We start from the raw sequence: 18770 nt of genomic DNA, 5'->3' as shown, positions 1-18770 counted from the left end.
GCAACAACACATAAACAAGGTGTGTAATTCCTACTTTTTGCACGGGGTTTGGAGAACCGGAAAAAATTATACTCAACGGTGAAACTTTTAATACTCTTATTTGTCATACTCGGCCTCCCTTGTTCTCTCTCTCTTTGTTTGGTGATTGTGTGTAATACTTTGGCTTGTGATATGCAATAGCGATGTATATTACTGATAATACAACTCTTTGTTCGCAACTAAAGAGCACGAGAATAATGAGAAAGGAAGAGAAATCCGTGTGATTTCTTTTGAACATCAAGTAAAGGAATTATAAAGTCTTAAGAATATTGAATCACAAGAAATTATTTTTGAGTTGCATGTAAATTACATGTTAGAAAGGTTAAACCAAATTTTTTAGATGAATTCTTTTCTGTTTCCCGGTAAAGTTGCATGTAGCATTTTTTAATATGTGGTTCTTGAGCACATCTACTAATCCAGGCGTTCGTTCTTTCTAGATGATCCAGTGTATTCATTGATTGTCGAAGCCTTGGCCTCTGTGCTGAAGCAGATTTTGATCTCACCGGACGTCATCCTGCTCTCAATTCTCATTGAAATACTCATTTTCGGCCTTCTAGCTTTTGAAAGGTGAGCTCTGGAGACCAATAGAATAGACAAAGGAATGTGAAATTCCGGGATGCATGTATGACGACTACTCTCAAATTGTTGGTTGTTTGGTCAAGGGAAGCATGAGAAGGTAACTTATATTCATGCAAATTAAATATCTTCAACCTCCATCCTGTTTACATATGACTTACTCGCTCCAATTTATGTGATTTCAACAAGAATAATAATAAAAAAGGATGCTAGCATAAGACAGTCAACCTACCTCTGGAATTTCTCTATTGTTAGTTTGGCGAAAAAAATTTGGACCATTTCTCGATTTGTGCGTGTCATCCTTGCGCAGGGGCCATGCTAATCTTCTCTGTATCGTTCCAATTTTATCGGATGTCCCCGAAGGGAAAATTTTATCGGATGTCCCCGAAGGGAAAAGGATATGGCTCTAAACTGGGTTATATGAATAGCGTAGAGTAAATGGTATTAGCCAATGTGTGGGACATTGGCTCAATTCTTGGGGGAAACATGGTCCAAGTGAGGTGAACTCCATGTCCAAAATTCTGCCCAATCCCCAATACAACTTGGTAGATCTCTCCAATATCACCAATCAACAATGATAAGTTGTTTGTACTACACAAATAGATGATTTGGCGGAAATCACTACAATCTTTTTCTATGCACTGGTATCTCATACTATTACCATATCAACACTTGTATTTGTTTTAGCAAGATCGAAATTAGTTTTCAATAATAGGGGATTTGAAGTTTTGCAAAACAATATATGTATAAATTTGTTTTTGAAATGAACTGATTGGACATTGGCGTCAGAATGAGGGAAAACCGGGAAAACCCATACTAATGACACTTATGAGGATCGTCGCCTCAAGTGAGGCATGCAACAACAGTTAACCTTGAGAATGCAAGCCGGAGGCTGCCTAAGCCACCTAAGAGACGGTAGAGATAGATGTCACACGTGTGATAGGGTATATATAGGCTGTGCATTATAAGTAGATGCGGGGAAAAATGTACGGAGAAGATTTTCAAAATCAAGCCTTCATGAAATTTTCAAAATCACAGAACCTGTCATGTCATTATCAGGACTATATTGCAGGAAAATTTCAGACTTTGAACTGTAGGGGTTGATTCCAGTGGAACTTCCCTCCAAAAATGGTCGTATGCCACTTTAAGTAGCGAGCACACGGTATTCTTTAGTAAAAGGCGAAAGAATAGTTCGCTTTGTGCTCACTACATGGCTGCGTGAAATGTAAGCGCAGCTAGTGCTTCTTGATATAGTCGTGAGAGGAGCGTGCGTGCTTATACTTCTTCACTATGGGTCTTAAACGGTACTGTTTTCTTGCGGGGCCTACTATGGGGAGTTCTTGTCAGTTTGGCTTTGTTCTCAGTACAAACCTGTTGGAGGTATAAGTTTCTCTATGAGTTACAGTTATAAAAATGACACCTTATAAGCTGCGTAAAGGTGATGAATCTGTTGCTAGAATGTCCCTCGCCCAGTCCCCGCCTCACAGCTCCGCGCGTGGAGGGCAGAAGTTGGTGCTGCCTCAACAACCTTCCCTCTAGTCCCTATATGCACCCCCGAGACTCATCTGAGACCCGCTTGATCATTTTGATCAACTAAACCCGTATGAGATACAGAGGAATGCTGCCATGTTGGGTCCATTCATCCGCTTTTAGGACCCTGCACATGGAACAAACTTGATGATTGCCAAGTTTCTCTTTATAAGATCGGAGAAAGAGGCCGCAGTATCTGATTAGCTCCATTCGGCAATGTCATAGTGATGATTGCCAAGTTTCTCTTTATAGGATCGGAGAAAGAGGCTGCAGTATCTGATTAGCTCCATTCGGCAATGTCATAGTATGGCTTTGTATTAGACAGCAGAAGGCACCGTTTGTGACTTGAGCGGGAAAATCTTCTGTCCACGTTTCAAAAAAATTCTCCGCCATGCTGGGTTGGGCGAGATGATGAAACTTGAAGAGTGTCAGGGTCTGAAATTATATATATAACAAAATATGCTTGATGACTTGATTTGGTGGGGTGCGCCAGGCCCGAGCAGTAGTGCAACGCTTGGGCGACGCGCAAAGACCCCAATAGCAAGCTATTGTGATGGGCCTTCCCCCTTAAAAAATAAATTTAATATCGTGTGGACCTATGGCCCACATATCAGATATTAAACTGATAAGAACAGATACTACACTTGATCTTAGCCAAAAGGCCGAGAAAGGTATGAGTGTTTTCTCTGTGTGATTTTGCTTTTAAAGCTCAGCTGTTGTAGCTCTGTCATATTTAACTCGAGGTGGTACTTGACTCTTCAAGAATGTCTGCATTCACTGCTTGTCAGCCATATTTCTTGAGTGGGAGAACTGCAGATATTAGAAGGAGCTAGCCGTGGAAACAGTTGTTAGACTTTCGATGATATGAGAGAATTCTGATATATGGTACCCAGCGAAATACTAAAACACCCAGACGAGTGTTAATTATTGAAAGAGAAACCTGTCGAAGAACTTGATTAAAACCGAAACATGATAACGATTCATGTTGATGTTACCAGGAGATTTTCAGTTGGGTCAGGTGCTTTCAAGACGAGTAAGTTACATCTGGGAAGGACAACCTGTGCCTAATTGTTATATATATCCACTAAAAGGGCACGACTGTTTAACACCAGAATTGCAGAGTTACATCTGGGAAGGACAACCTGTGCCTAATTGTTATATATATCCACTAAAAGGGCACGACTGTTTAACACTAGAATTGCAGGGGCTGCGCGAACGCAGGCCCCCCTGTCACAAATTATGATGTAGGCTCCACCACTTGGGTAGACCTTAGGCAAGCACCCCTCCGCTGTGCAATGGAGGCCACTTACCCAGGCCATGGGCCTTCATGATCACCCATAGACCCCATCCAGGTAAGTATGTTGCAATGTAGGCTGTGCTGCCCTATTTATATCCTGGTGTTGATGTTTGCTGGTTGGCGCCCTCGATGAGGGAACTTTGATGGAAGAACTAGCTGATGCAGAAAGCGTTCTGCAATTAACTTTTATGAAATTATATAATTGAGAGCTAGAACTTTGTACTTTGTTAAATGTTTTTAAATTTCTTCCCTTTGTTCCTCACCTCCTGATTGGAATTTTTAGATTTCGTACGTTGTAGTCGTTAACTACACATTCATCGGAGCTAGTTCACTCTTTCATCTGTTCCCTCTTTGCAACGTTCCTTCCACTTCTCAATTATGGCATTTGTTCAACTCTTTCATGTATCTTTGATTTTTCATTTTGTTCTTGCAACATGTTATTCTTCTCAACCAAACGAAAATAAAATGTTAAGTTTGTCTTTCGTCCGTAACAAGAGGTCTAGGGTTTGATGAAAATCATGTGTGGGCGAGTATTTGAACTTTTGTAGTAGATTTAACATTGTAAGTTCCACCCGTCGAGGATTACCACATATGGCTCAAGCTTTACAAATAGGCTTTCATTTTCTTTATCATCTTCTCTTATTACACCACGGATCTGTTATGTTGCTAGAGAACAGGAACACATACATAAGACAGTAGTATGGCCTTCATAAGCAACTATACCTCGCACCACTGTTTAAGTAGATTTAAGACCAACTAATTGTAGTTCCGTGCACCACTATCAAAGTAGATGTAGGATTGTTCGTGTGAGAACTTAATTTAAAGCAACAGATTGGTTGTACGACATAATTTGGAAATTTTGAAAACTGAGTTTGGTCTGATTTCAGTTATTTGAGGTATAGATTCATATGCTACGACCACGAAATCCTATTCGGGATTCACTCCATTAATGTGTGTTCAAAAATAGTATATTATTGTGTTGTGTAGATATTTAAATCCGTTAATATAATGAAATCCACCCTTGAACCCATATTTTCTTGCCGGTATGGAATTGAAAGATTGACCGTGTAGTCTACTACAAAAGATTGCGATATGGCTTTTACACTATTGAATAAAATTCTAGCTTGTTAATGTCATAAAAATTGCCAAACACTAAAGCACATTTTAAACTTCTTGTTTGAGTTGCATTCGTAAAAAGATAACATTAACAAATAAATACATTTCTGATGCTACATGCTAGTTACGGTGTGTCTTTTGTTGCAATTTTAAGGGATGGACTTGTCTTCTATTCTAATAATAAAAGATTGACGTGGAATAAAGGATGCACTTATCTCTTATTGATATTTATCATAATAATTATCCTTGTTGATATTTTATTATCTTTAATCTTACTTATATATTAGATTTTGTCGAAAATATGTATGACGAATGACTATATATAAATATAAATAAAATGTTGCATCTATTAAGTGGAAGATGTATAATTGGTATCTGATAAGAAAAACTTTGTTTCGTGTAATTATCTAATGGAACAAAATCACTTATGTGCGAAGGGGTTGTTTGTGTGAACTAGCTGCTGTAGATTAAGGATGAGTTACCAAGTGATAATCTTGATATTTTTGGTGTGTAATAAATTGAAATAACTCAAAGTTTATTATAATAAACTTGGGAGCGTACTTTCAATTACTAAGTTTTAGATTTGCAATGGCGTTATAATCTAAATGTTATTTCTACTTGCTTTTAAAAGTCCATCTCTTATTTTTACCAAATTTCATGTTGCGAATAAATAATCATTACTATCAGAGTTCACACTTTTCAAATTCGCAGACCTTTATTAAATCCTATTTGAACTTGGAGAGTTGGTAAGTCTGAAATTCTCGAGACCTTATATACTATTTGAACTGGTTAGATTTAGACCTTACTTACACATGCCCTTGAGAACTGGTCAGATTTAGACCTTACTTACACATGACCTCGATCAAAGCTAGGGGGTCTATAATAATAAGTCTATTGAAGCTCTGTCGTGGTGCAACAACACATAAACAAGGTGTGTAATTCCTACTTTTTGCACGGGGTTTGGAGAACCGGAAAAAATTATACTCAACGGTGAAACTTTTAATACTCTTATTTGTCATACTCGGCCTCCCTTGTTCTCTCTCTCTTTGTTTGGTGATTGTGTGTAATACTTTGGCTTGTGATATGCAATAGCGATGTATATTACTGATAATACAACTCTTTGTTCGCAACTAAAGAGCACGAGAATAATGAGAAAGGAAGAGAAATCCGTGTGATTTCTTTTGAACATCAAGTAAAGGAATTATAAAGTCTTAAGAATATTGAATCACAAGAAATTATTTTTGAGTTGCATGTAAATTACATGTTAGAAAGGTTAAACCAAATTTTTTAGATGAATTCTTTTCTGTTTCCCGGTAAAGTTGCATGTAGCATTTTTTAATATGTGGTTCTTGAGCACATCTACTAATCCAGGCGTTCGTTCTTTCTAGATGATCCAGTGTATTCATTGATTGTCGAAGCCTTGGCCTCTGTGCTGAAGCAGATTTTGATCTCACCGGACGTCATCCTGCTCTCAATTCTCATTGAAATACTCATTTTCGGCCTTCTAGCTTTTGAAAGGTGAGCTCTGGAGACCAATAGAATAGACAAAGGAATGTGAAATTCCGGGATGCATGTATGACGACTACTCTCAAATTGTTGGTTGTTTGGTCAAGGGAAGCATGAGAAGGTAACTTATATTCATGCAAATTAAATATCTTCAACCTCCATCCTGTTTACATATGACTTACTCGCTCCAATTTATGTAATTTCAACAAGAATAATAATAAAAAAGGATGCTAGCATAAGACAGTCAACCTACCTCTGGAATTTCTCTATTGTTAGTTTGGCGAAAAAAATTTGGACCATTTCTCGATTTGTGCGTGTCATCCTTGCGCAGGGGCCATGCTAATCTTCTCTGTATCGTTCCAATTTTATCGGATGTCCCCGAAGGGAAAAGAATATGGCTCTAAACTGGGTTATATGAATAGCGTAGAGTAAATGGTATTAGCCAATGTGGGACATTGGCTCAATTCTTGGGGGAAACATGGTCCAAGTGAGGTGAACTCCATGTCCAAAATTCTGCCCAGTCCCCAATACAACTTGGTAGATCTCTCCAATATCACCAATCAACAATGATAAGTTGTTTGTACTACACAAATAGATGATTTGGCGGAAATCTCTACAATCTTTTTCTATGCACTGGTATCTCATACTATTACCATATCAACACTTGTATTTGTTTTAGCAAGATCGAAATTAGTTTTCAATAATAGGGGATTTGAAGTTTTGCAAAACAATATATGTATTAATTTGTTTTTGAAATGAACTGATTGGACATTGGCGTCAGAATGAGGGAAAACCGGGAAAACCCATACTAATGACACTTATGAGGATCGTCGCCTCAAGTGAGGCATGCAACAACAGTTAACCTTGAGAATGCAAGCCGGAGGCTGCCTAAGCCACCTAAGAGACGGTAGAGATAGATGTCACACGTGTGATAGGGTATATATAGGCTGTGCATTATAAGTAGATTCGGAGAAAAATGTACGGAGAAGATTTTCAAAATCAAGCCTTCATGAAATTTTCAAAATCACAGAACCTGTCATGTCATTATCAGGACTATATTGCAGGAAAATTTCAGACTTTGAACTGTAGGGGTTGATTCCAGTGGAACTTCCCTCCAAAAATGGTCGTATGCCACTTTAAGTAGCGAGCACACGGTATTCTTTAGTAAAAGGCGAAAGAATAGTTCGCTTTGTGCTCACTACATGGCTGCGTGAAATGTAAGCGCAGCTAGTGCTTCTTGATATAGTCGTGAGAGGAGCGTGCGTGCTTATACTTCTTCACTATGGGTCTTAAACGGTACTGTTTTCTTGCGGGGCCTACTATGGGGAGTTCTTGTCAGTTTGGCTTTGTTCTCAGTACAAACCTGTTGGAGGTATAAGTTTCTCTATGAGTTACAGTTATAAAAATGACACCTTATAAGCTGCGTAAAGGTGATGAATCTGTTGCTAGAATGTCCCTCGCCCAGTCCCCGCCTCACAGCTCCGCGCGTGGAGGGCAGAAGTTGGTGCTGCCTCAACAACCTTCCCTCTAGTCCCTATATGCACCCCCGAGATTCATCTGAGACCCGATTGATCATTTTGATCAACTAAACCCGTATGAGATACAGAGGAATGCTGCCATGTTGGGTCCATTCATCCGCTTTTAGGACCCTGCACATGGAACAAACTTGATGATTGCCAAGTTTCTCTTTATAAGATCAGAGAAAGAGGCCGCAGTATCTGATTCGCTCCATTCGGCAATGTCATAGTGATGATTGCCAAGTTTCTCTTTATAGGATCGGAGAAAGAGGCCGCAGTATCTGATTAGCTCCATTCGGCAATGTCATAGTATGGCTTTGTATTAGACAGCAGAAGGCACCGTTTGTGACTTGAGCGGGAAAATCTTTTGTCCACGTTTCAAAAAAATTCTCCGCCATGCTGGGTTGGGCGAGATGATGAAACTTGAAGAGTGTCAGGGTCTGAAATTATATATATAACAAAATATGCTTGATGACTTGATTTGGTCTGGGTTGGGCGAGATGATGAAACTTGAAGAGTGTCAGGGTCTGAAATTATATATATAACAAAATATGCTTTGATGACTTGATTTGGTGGGGTGCGCCAGGCCCGAGCAGTAGTGCAACGCTTGGGCGACGCGCAAAGACCCCAATAGCAAGCTATTGTGATGGGCCTTCCCCCTTAAAAAATAAATTTAATATCGTGTGGACCTATGGCCCACATATCAGATATTAAACTGATAAGAACAGATACTACACTTGATCTTAGCCAAAAGGCCGAGAAAGGTATGAGTGTTTTGTCCGTGTGATTTTGCATTTAAAGCTCAGATGTTGTAGCTCTGTCATATTTAACTCGAGGTGGTACTTGACTCTTCAAGAATGTCTGCATTCACTGCTTGTCAGCCATATTTCTTGAGTGGGAGAACTACAGATATTAGAAGGAGCTAGCCGTGGAAACAGTTGTTAGACTTTCGATGATATGAGAGAATTCTGATATGGTACCCAGCGAAATACTAAAATACCCAGACGAGTGTTAATTATTGAAAGAGAAACCTGTCGAAGAACTTGATTAAAACCGAAACATGATAACGATTCATGTTGATGTTACCAGGAGATTTTCAGTTGGGTCAGGTGCTTTCAAGACGAGTAAGTTACATCTGGGAAGGACAACCTGTGCCTAATTGTTATATATATCCACTAAAAGGGCACGACTGTTTAACACCAGAATTGCAGAGTTACATCTGGGAAGGACAACCTGTGCCTAATTGTTATATATATCCACTAAAAGGGCACGACTGTTTAACACTAGAATTGCAGGGGCTGCGCGAACGCAGGCCCCCCTGTCACAAATTATGATGTAGGCTCCACCACTTGGGTAGACCTTAGGCAAGCACCCCTCCGCTGTGCAATGGAGGCCACTTACCCAGGCCATGGGCCTTCATGATCACCCATAGACCCCATCCAGGTAAGTATGTTGCAATGTAGGCTGTGCTGCCCTATTTATATCCTGGTGTTGATGTTTGCTGGTTGGCGCCCTCGATGAGGGAACTTTGATAGAAGAACTAGCTGATGCAGAAAGCGTTCTGCAATTAACTTTTATGAAATTATATAATTGAGAGCTAGAACTTTGTACTTTGTTAAATGTTTTTAAATTTCTTCCCTTTGTTCCTCACCTCCTGATTGGAATTTTTAGATTTCGTACGTTGTAGTCGTTAACTACACATTCATCGGAGCTAGTTCACTCTTTCATCTGTTCCCTCTTTGCAACGTTCCTTCCACTTCTCAATTATGGCATTTGTTCAACTCTTTCATGTATCTTTGATTTTTCATTTTGTTCTTGCAACATGTTATTCTTCTCAACCAAACGAAAATAAAATGTTAAGTTTGTCTTTCGTCCGTAACAAGAGGTCTAGGGTTTGATGAAAATCATGTGTGGGCGAGTATTTGAACTTTTGTAGTAGATTTAACATTGTAAGTTCCACCCGTCGAGGATTACCACATATGGCTCAAGCTTTACAAATAGGCTTTCATTTTCTTTATCATCTTCTCTTATTACACCACGGATCTGTTATGTTGCTAGAGAACAGGAACACATACATAAGACAGTAGTATGGCCTTCATAAGCAACTATACCTCGCACCACTGTTTAAGTAGATTTAAGACCAACTAATTGTAGTTCCGTGCACCACTATCAAAGTAGATGTAGGATTGTTCGTGTGAGAACTTAATTTAAAGCAACAGATTGGTTGTACGACATAATTTGGAAATTTTGAAAACTGAGTTTGGTCTGATTTCAGTTATTTGAGGTATAGATTCATATGCTACGACCACGAAATCCTATTCGGGATTCACTCCATTAATGTGTGTTCAAAAATAGTATATTATTGTGTTGTGTAGATATTTAAATCCGTTAATATAATGAAATCCACCCTTGAACCCATATTTTCTTGCCGGTATGGAATTGAAAGATTGACCATGTAGTCTACTACAAAAGATTGCGATATGGCTTTTACACTATTGAATAAAATTCTAGCTTGTTAATGTCATAAAAATTGCCAAACACTAAAGCACATTTTAAACTTCTTGTTTGAGTTGCATTCGTAAAAAGATAACATTAACAAATAAATACATTTCTGATGCTACATGCTAGTTACGGTGTGTCTTTTGTTGCAATTTTAAGGGATGGACTTGTCTTCTATTCTAATAATAAAAGATTGACGTGGAATAAAGGATGCACTTATCTCTTATTGATATTTATCATAATAATTATCCTTGTTGATATTTTATTATCTTTAATCTTACTTATATATTAGATTTTGTCGAAAATATGTATGACGAATGACTATATATAAATATAAATAAAATGTTGCATCTATTAAGTGGAAGATGTATAATTGGTATCTGATAAAAAAAACTTTGTTTCGTGTAATTATCTAATGGAACAAAATCACTTATGTGCGAAGGGGTTGTTTGTGTGAACTAGCTGCTGTAGATTAAGGATGAGTTACCAAGTGATAATCTTGATATTTTTGGTGTGTAATAAATTGAAATAACTCAAAGTTTATTATAATAAACTTGGGAGCGTACTTTCAATTACTAAGTTTTAGATTTGCAATGGCGTTATAATCTAAATGTTATTTCTACTTGCTTTTAAAAGTCCATCTCTTATTTTTACCAAATTTCATGTTGCGAATAAATAATCATTACTATCAGAGTTCACACTTTTCAAATTCGCAGACCTTTATTAAATCCTATTTGAACTTGGAGAGTTGGTAAGTCTGAAATTCTCGAGACCTTATATACTATTTGAACTGGTTAGATCTAGACCTTACTTACACATGCCCTTGAGAACTGGTCAGATTTAGACCTTACTTACACATGACCTCGATCAGAGCTAGGGGGTCTATAATAATAAGTCTATTGAAGCTCTGTCGTGGTGCAACAACACATAAACAAGGTGTGTAATTCCTACTTTTTGCACGGGGTTTGGAGAACCGGAAAAAATTATACTCAACGGTGAAACTTTTAATACTCTTATTTGTCATACTCGGCCTCCCTTGTTCTCTCTCTCTTTGTTTGGTGATTGTGTGTAATACTTTGGCTTGTGATATGCAATAGCGATGTATATTACTGATAATACAACTCTTTGTTCGCAACTAAAGAGCACGAGAATAATGAGAAAGGAAGAGAAATCCGTGTGATTTCTTTTGAACATCAAGTAAAGGAATTATAAAGTCTTAAGAATATTGAATCACAAGAAATTATTTTTGAGTTGCATGTAAATTACATGTTAGAAAGGTTAAACCAAATTTTTTAGATGAATTCTTTTCTGTTTCCCGGTAAAGTTGCATGTAGCATTTTTTAATATGTGGTTCTTGAGCACATCTACTAATCCAGGCGTTCGTTCTTTCTAGATGATCCAGTGTATTCATTGATTGTCGAAGCCTTGGCCTCTGTGCTGAAGCAGATTTTGATCTCACCGGACGTCATCCTGCTCTCAATTCTCATTGAAATACTCATTTTCGGCCTTCTAGCTTTTGAAAGGTGAGCTCTGGAGACCAATAGAATAGACAAAGGAATGTGAAATTCCGGGATGCATGTATGACGACTACTCTCAAATTGTTGGTTGCTTGGTCAAGGGAAGCATGAGAAGGTAACTTATATTCATGCAAATTAAATATCTTCAACCTCCATCTTGTTTACATATGACTTACTCGCTCCAATTTATGTGATTTCAACAAGAATAATAATAAAAAAGGATGCTAGCATAAGACAGTCAACTTACCTCTGGAATTTCTCTATTGTTAGTTTGGCGAAAAAAATTTGGACCATTTCTCGATTTGTGCGTGTCATCCTTGCGCAGGGGCCATGCTAATCTTCTCTGTATCGTTCCAATTTTATCGGATGTCCCCGAAGGGACAAGGATATGGCTCTAAACTGGGTTATATGAATAGCGTAGAGTAAATGGTATTAGCCAATGTGGGACATTGGCTCAATTCTTGGGGGAAACACGGTCCAAGTGAGGTGAACTCCATGTCCAAAATTCTGCCCAGTCCCCAATACAACTTGGTAGATCTCTCCAATATCACCAATCAACAATGATAAGTTGTTTGTACTACACAAATAGATGATTTGGCGGAAATCACTACAATCTCTTTCTATGCACTGGTATCTCATACTATTACCATATCAACACTTGTATTTGTTTTAGCAAGATCGAAATTTGTTTTCAATAATAGGGGATTTGAAGTTTTGCAAAACAATATATGTATAAATTTGTTTTTGAAATGAACTGATAGGACATTGGCGAGGGAAAACCGGGAAAACCCATACTAATGACACTTATGAGGATCGTCGCGCAACAACAGTTAACCTTGAGAATGCAAGCCGGAGGTTGCCTAAGCCACCTAAGAGACGGTAGAGATAGATGTCACACGTGTGATAGCGTATATATAGGCTGTGCATTATAAGTAGATGCGGGAAAAAAAGTACGGAGAAGATTTTCAAAATCAAGCTTTCATGAAATTTTCAAAATCACAAAACCTGTCATGTCATTATCAGGACTATATTGCAGGAAAATTTCAGACTTTGAACTGTAGGGGTTGATTCCAGTGGAACTTCCCTCCAAAAATGGTCGTATGCCACTTTAAGTAGCGAGCACACGGTATTCTTTAGTAAAAGGCGAAAGAATAGTTCGCTTTGTGCTCACTACATGGCTGCGTGAAATGTAAGCGCAGCTAGTGCTTCTTGATATAGTCGTGAGAGGAGCGTGCATGCTTATACTTCACTAATCACTCACAATATTATAATACAAATTTCATTCCATTCTCGTCTCATTCTATTCCACCCAAGTGAACACAACCTAAATGTCATGGAACATCATTTCTTTCGATTAGAGGAGTTATCAAAGTTTTGTTTTCTAAATGTTATTGGACATCTATACAGCAGACGAGCGGTTATTGTGTTTTGAGACAGTTTATCTGCCATTATGTGTACCTACAAAAAAGAATGGTATTTAATTGCAAGAGATTCAGAAGGTGCTCTCTTTGAAGCTAAAGTATTGGTCCACCAAGAGCTTGTTTCTTCAGTTTTAGCTAATGACAGTATAGGAGGCGTTCAGCTGGATTGATCAAATGTGTCGGCCCATGGTCACATTGGAGTCTGATTGTCTTGCCTGGTTCGTTGGAGTCTGATTGTCTTACCGTGGTTCAAGCAATTAGGAGCGAAGCTCCAACGAGGGCTGTCTAGTGTGTTTGTTTTGGAGTGTCAAACTTTATACGTCTTCTGAACAACGTTAAGCTGTTATTTTTTAAACCATCTGCAAATATGGTTGCCCATTTCAAATGTTTTCACGGGTTGTAGGTTTGACAGGTGTGTATTTCTATTTTCTGTTAGCGTTAAACATTGTATTGAGATGGGTTTATTAAGTTAATAAAATTCCCCAGCTTTTCGTAAAATAAAAAATAAAAAATCCATTTATGCGGTTATGTGTTTCGTATGTAGACTCTTAACACCAGAAAGGAATAGAATTCAATTAATTAATTACAACTGAAAACATTTGCAAGTCTTCGCCTAAAAATTAAAAAACTGACCCGACCCATTTTTTACATAATATGTGTCCTTTACCTATACGCTATATCCAATCATTTAATTTTTTTATTCAATAAATTTTATACAATTATTTATTCTACACAATCAATTTACATGACCCATATAAATTGTTCCATCATATCTATTTTTTTATTTCTCCAAATATTATGTATATAATTATTCCTTATTTATAGAATTTGATTTATATTAAAATGTTTAGGAAAATAGATCATACTCCTTATTTATAGAATTCGACTAATATTAAAATATTTTGGAAAATGGATTCAGCTATCAAATTTTTTATATATAACATACATAGGTCCATGTCACAGCATATATATGCTGGGGACCTTTAAATAACATACAGGTTCTTGACCGCTCGCCATGACATATAGCGTTCTAAAAACGCTGTACGAAAAATTCCAATTTCTAAAGACGCTAAAGGCGCTATACAAGAAAAACCAACTTTTTATAAGTACGACGTTTTTTAACCGCTGTAAAAGAATATGCATGGACAACGCTTATTAAAATTTTATTTTAATCCTGACAGCTGCATATTTATGCAACAACAAAGAATCTATATGTTATTTAACAAGTCACCAGCATACACATGACAGGGATCTTGACCTTGTAGTATTAGAGCAAGTCCAACAAATATTCTAAATAAATGTCCCAAGTTAAAATTTAATGCATTTGTATGAAAGATGTGCTCCGACAATGTGCTAATTGTGCCTTAAACCACCAGGACATCCAATAAGTGCCTCATTTTTGAGGCACTACTAAGCATGTCCTAAACTAATTTTCCCAATAAAATATTAACTTCCCACCATTTCATTGCATCTCTCTTCTCTTACTTTTTCACTTCTCTCCAATATTAATTGAAATAAATTATTAGTTTAATAATAAGTCACAATTATAAGATATATTTTTGGAGTTCATGTATCAAAAATATAGAGCATTTACTAAGACATTGTTGGACTTGATCTTACTATCAGTTTTATTGTTACCCTTTCAACTAAACGGATGAAAGATCGAACATGGCATCCGGAAGAAACATGAATACACCCAATGCTTCACAAAAGGCCAAGCTTAAGAGACCAGAAGCTAGTTACAGTACTGTCTATGAAACATGAGTTACTGTCCATTGACTTTGTATAGTATCTCTGTCAATATTTACTGAAATGAGAAAGAAAAAACTAGTCAAACTTTGAAGTTTTCAGCAGAGGCGGCTAGTACAACCTCAAGATTCTTCCCTGTCTGTGATGAAGAACCATATTTTCATCAGAGGAAATGGATATTATTACTCCCATTATAGCCCTTATTAGTGAATTCATTGGTTTGGTTTCGAAAAATATAAACACTGCTGGTGACTTGGATAATAGGGGGACTTCTCTCAAGACTGCACTTGAGGAACTAACAGAAGCAAGAGAAGACTTGGAGAGTCAAGTTAATCAAGCAGAATCTTTAGGATTAACTTGCACAAATCAAGTCAAAGGGTGGCTGAAAAGAGCAGAAAAACTTGAATTTGAGGTGAGATTAATGGTTCAAAGAGTTGATCAGCAGGAACAAGACACTGTTTTGTGCTGCTGTGCAAACTGTTGTTCAAGATACAAGTTGAGCAAAAAGGTTCTGAAAAAGATTAATATTACAAAGGAGTTTATGGAAAAGAGTAAAGCATTAGATATGAATTGGGTTGATGGAAATGTGATTGTACCTGTGATGGAGATCCCCAGTGGGCCTGTTATTGGCATGGATGTCATGTTGGAGAAGGTTTATGAATTGCTTGACAAGGAAGAGGTTGGAATCATTGGAGTTTATGGGATGGGTGGAGTCGGAAAGACAACTCTTTTGAAATGTATAAACAATGAGTTTTTGACACTAAACCATGGTTTTAATGTAGTGATTTGGGTTACTGTATCTAGAGAATTTGTTGCAGAAAAGATTCAGCAAGCTATTATGTCGAGGCTGGGCCTGTCGTGGGATGAGGCCGAGGATCAAGAACAGCTAGCTTCGAAGATATATAAGGTTTTGAAGATGAAGAAATTTCTGTTGTTGCTGGATGATATTTGGAGAGGAGTTGACCTTGAGAAGATAGGGGTTCCTATTCCCAAGAAGGAGAACAATTGTAAAGTGATATTGACTTCTCGTTCTATGGATGTGTGCAGTGACATGGATGCTCACTGCAAGCTTAAAGTAGATTTTTTGAGGGAGAAGGAATCGTGGCATCTTTTTGCAGAAAAGGTTCGTCGAGATGATATCCTTAATTCTCAATCCATACAGCCACATGCCCAGGCCATTGTCAAGAAATGTAGAGGCCTTCCGCTTGCTCTAATCACAATTGGAAAAGCTATGGCCAATAAAGAGACGGAGGAAGAGTGGATTGCTGCAAAAGAAATGCTTAACAAATCCCCATCAGAACTTAGAGGTATGAAAGATGTGTTCACACTTCTGAAATTTAGCTATGAAGAGTTAGCTAATGACACGTTTAAGTCATTGTTGTTGTACTGTTCTTTGTTTCCTGAGGATTGTTCTATTGAGAAAGAATTGCTTGTAGAATATATGGTAGGGGAAGGATTATTATTGAGCTCCCATGAGATGGGACACGCCCTCATTGGATCTCTCAAAGTCGCTTGTTTCTTGGAAAAGGGTGACCAGGAAACCCAAGTAAAAATGCATGATCTTGTCCGAAGCTTTGTTTTGTGGATAGCGTTGGATAATGGAGATGACGATATGAAGTTCTTAGTTCAGCCTAGTGCAGGACTTACTGAAGCACCTTCTGTTGAAAAGTGGGAAAGAGCACATAGAATTTCATTGATGGACAATGAAATTACCGAACTATCCGAAGTACCTGTTTGCCAACACTTATCAACCTTGCTGCTCCAATGGAACAGGAGTCTGAGTAAAATTTCAGGGGGATTTTTTCAATACATGCCTGTTCTTAAGGTTCTTGATTTATCATATACCAGCATCAGAGAGATTCCCAAAAGCATCTCTTATTTGTGTGAGTTGCGTTATCTTGATCTATCCGGGACTAAATTGAGCACATTGCCAAAAGAGATGGGAAGTTTGAAAAATCTGAGGTATCTGGATTTGAAGCGCACTCATTATCTCAGAACAATTCCCCGCGAGGCTATATCTGGACTTTCTCAATTAAGAGTCTTAAATCTCTACTACAGTTATGTAGGCTGGGAAATTCAAGATCTTACTATCGAGAATGAAATAAGATTTGTGGATTTGGAAAAGCTGAGGCATCTTGCCGCTCTAGGGATCACTGTAACTGAAGTAGAGGCCCTGGAGGAACTCTTTGTTTTTAAAAATTGCATCCAATTTTTGTACATAACATCATGTGAACGCTTGTATAAGTTACATCTCTCATTAAACCCCGGTGATGGCAAGAGGTTGAGAAGGCTTAGCATCAACGATTGCTCTGATTTACAGTACCTGGCCATTGGCAGCAAGGCTGAAAACAACTGGTTGCCTAGATTAGAGGCTTTTGCACTAAACAATCTTCCCAGCTTGATCAAAGTGTGGGAAAAAGCAGTGACACCCGGAGCACTTCAAAATCTTCGTTCCATTACCATCTGGTATTGCAACAAGTTGAAGAACGTTTCATGGGTCATAAATCTCCCAAAGCTCGAAATGTTGTACTTGTTTTACTGCAAAGGAATGGAAGAAGTTATAAATGTAGATGATGTGGAGGCCGGGGGAGTTGCCAACACATTTCTGTCACTTCGAACGCTATCTATGAGAGATCTACCATGCTTAACTAGTATCTCAAGATGGAAGATGGATTTCCCTTCATTACAAAAAATCGCTGTGATTGAATGTCCGAGGCTAAAGAAGTTGCCACTAAAGTCTCCTGAGGTTTCAGCACCACAGACATTTACATTGTATGGTGAGAAGGCTTGGTGGGATGAATTGGAGTGGGATGAAGTCGGTGCTCAGTCTGCTTTCCTACCACATTTTATACCAACTGGTCAGACAAATTGATAGGCAAAAATTAAAGTATAGATGAATACTCTGTTCTACTTATTTTTGCTACATAATTTCGGCAAATACCCTATTTGTTAATATAAGAGTCATTATTGCAGTGAAATTTTATTAGAGATTTCTTACACGTTTGTAAAGCTTCAACAAATATAGTTAACATCACGAGATTGACTATATCTATATCCATTATATCCATATACTTATATAAAGAGGATCTTATGAGTTTCACGTGGCTGCTTGATGTGACTCAATTTAAACCCTTTTTCTGCCGATAATAATATAGAATAAGTAAGGGTATCGTTCAACGCCAGGAATCAAGGGCTCACTTAACTTATATTTTGCAAAGAAATAACGATTGGATTTTGTTTTATCTATTAACTGAACTAATTATTAAACTAAAGCAAATGTGTTTTTAACAATTAAAGAAGCATGTTGGAAAGCATGAAGATCCACCACTAAACCCATGACATACTCTGAAACTCTTATGATATGTTCAGAAAGACACTTATAGAGAACTTGTCATGGCCCACATAGAAACAAGCTCTGTTATCCGCATAACCCCATGGACCACATAGAAAGGCTAAAACAGATTACACACTGATACAATTAATCCCATGGACCACATAGAAAGATTAATTGACTTTACAGATAAATCAATCACATAACTGAATTGGATGTCCACATACCACAGTTAATTCAAGAATATCTATAAGCATTGACGTATATATAAGCGCAATCAAGAACATATCTCGGAAAATCAAAATATCATTATCATAAAGTTTAGGGCTTCAAAACAGCCCTCCAACAATAGAGGTTTAGCCAATCATAGTCATAGTAAAACACGTAAGAATCATAAAAAGAATAGAATACGATACAAAATGTCGATCCTCTTTCTTATTCTCCGTGGCTCTCCTCAATAGCACGTATGTAATTCTCTATCTAATAATACCTAATACAAAAGTGTTTTTATTCTAATAGGAATATACAAGGCAATTCCGAAACTGAATGGGTTTCCAAAAGGTCAAAATTCGCAGTTGACTTTCTCCCCTGTTCCTGGGCTATTTCAGCGGACTTTTGATATCTGGACCCATCTAGAATGATAGAAAATTAAATTATCTTCGCGTGTGCTGT

At 37.7% G+C, this 18770-nt stretch overlaps 1 protein-coding gene and 10 non-coding genes across 11 annotated transcripts; 1 reads left to right on the top strand and 10 right to left on the bottom strand.

Moving 5' to 3' along the window:
• Nucleotides 1-879: 879 nt before the first annotated feature.
• LOC135146910 (U6 spliceosomal RNA) lies at nucleotides 880-982 on the bottom strand. The gene has a single exon (XR_010284003.1). It is a non-coding gene; the product is annotated as a U6 spliceosomal RNA (small nuclear RNA).
• A 733-nt stretch (nucleotides 983-1715) lies between these two features.
• Nucleotides 1716-1831, bottom strand: LOC135146902 (U5 spliceosomal RNA). The gene has a single exon (XR_010283995.1). It is a non-coding gene; the product is annotated as a U5 spliceosomal RNA (small nuclear RNA).
• Nucleotides 1832-2624: 793 nt separating this feature from the next.
• On the bottom strand, nucleotides 2625-2820 carry LOC135146876 (U2 spliceosomal RNA). The gene has a single exon (XR_010283970.1). It is a non-coding gene; the product is annotated as a U2 spliceosomal RNA (small nuclear RNA).
• A 526-nt stretch (nucleotides 2821-3346) lies between these two features.
• Nucleotides 3347-3505, bottom strand: LOC135146916 (U1 spliceosomal RNA). The gene has a single exon (XR_010284009.1). It is a non-coding gene; the product is annotated as a U1 spliceosomal RNA (small nuclear RNA).
• A 2844-nt stretch (nucleotides 3506-6349) lies between these two features.
• On the bottom strand, nucleotides 6350-6452 carry LOC135146909 (U6 spliceosomal RNA). The gene has a single exon (XR_010284002.1). It is a non-coding gene; the product is annotated as a U6 spliceosomal RNA (small nuclear RNA).
• Nucleotides 6453-7156: 704 nt separating this feature from the next.
• LOC135146901 (U5 spliceosomal RNA) lies at nucleotides 7157-7272 on the bottom strand. Its single transcript, XR_010283994.1, has one exon. It is a non-coding gene; the product is annotated as a U5 spliceosomal RNA (small nuclear RNA).
• An 881-nt stretch (nucleotides 7273-8153) lies between these two features.
• Nucleotides 8154-8349, bottom strand: LOC135146865 (U2 spliceosomal RNA). Its single transcript, XR_010283959.1, has one exon. It is a non-coding gene; the product is annotated as a U2 spliceosomal RNA (small nuclear RNA).
• Nucleotides 8350-8873: 524 nt separating this feature from the next.
• LOC135146905 (U1 spliceosomal RNA) lies at nucleotides 8874-9032 on the bottom strand. Its single transcript, XR_010283998.1, has one exon. It is a non-coding gene; the product is annotated as a U1 spliceosomal RNA (small nuclear RNA).
• A 2844-nt stretch (nucleotides 9033-11876) lies between these two features.
• LOC135146904 (U6 spliceosomal RNA) lies at nucleotides 11877-11979 on the bottom strand. The gene has a single exon (XR_010283997.1). It is a non-coding gene; the product is annotated as a U6 spliceosomal RNA (small nuclear RNA).
• Nucleotides 11980-12661: 682 nt separating this feature from the next.
• On the bottom strand, nucleotides 12662-12777 carry LOC135146900 (U5 spliceosomal RNA). Its single transcript, XR_010283993.1, has one exon. It is a non-coding gene; the product is annotated as a U5 spliceosomal RNA (small nuclear RNA).
• A 1888-nt stretch (nucleotides 12778-14665) lies between these two features.
• LOC108222647 (disease resistance protein RPS2) lies at nucleotides 14666-17766 on the top strand. The gene has a single exon (XM_017396535.2). The coding sequence runs from the start codon at nucleotides 14940-14942 to the stop codon at nucleotides 17637-17639; it is 2700 nt and encodes an 899-aa protein (XP_017252024.1). The 5' UTR covers nucleotides 14666-14939; the 3' UTR covers nucleotides 17640-17766.
• Nucleotides 17767-18770: the final 1004 nt, after the last annotated feature.

This window comes from Daucus carota, chromosome 5, assembly GCF_001625215.2.
Source record: "Daucus carota subsp. sativus chromosome 5, DH1 v3.0, whole genome shotgun sequence".
In the NCBI taxonomy this organism is placed as follows: Eukaryota; Viridiplantae; Streptophyta; class Magnoliopsida; order Apiales; family Apiaceae; genus Daucus; species Daucus carota.
This window is presented reverse-complemented; position numbering and strand designations above follow the sequence as displayed.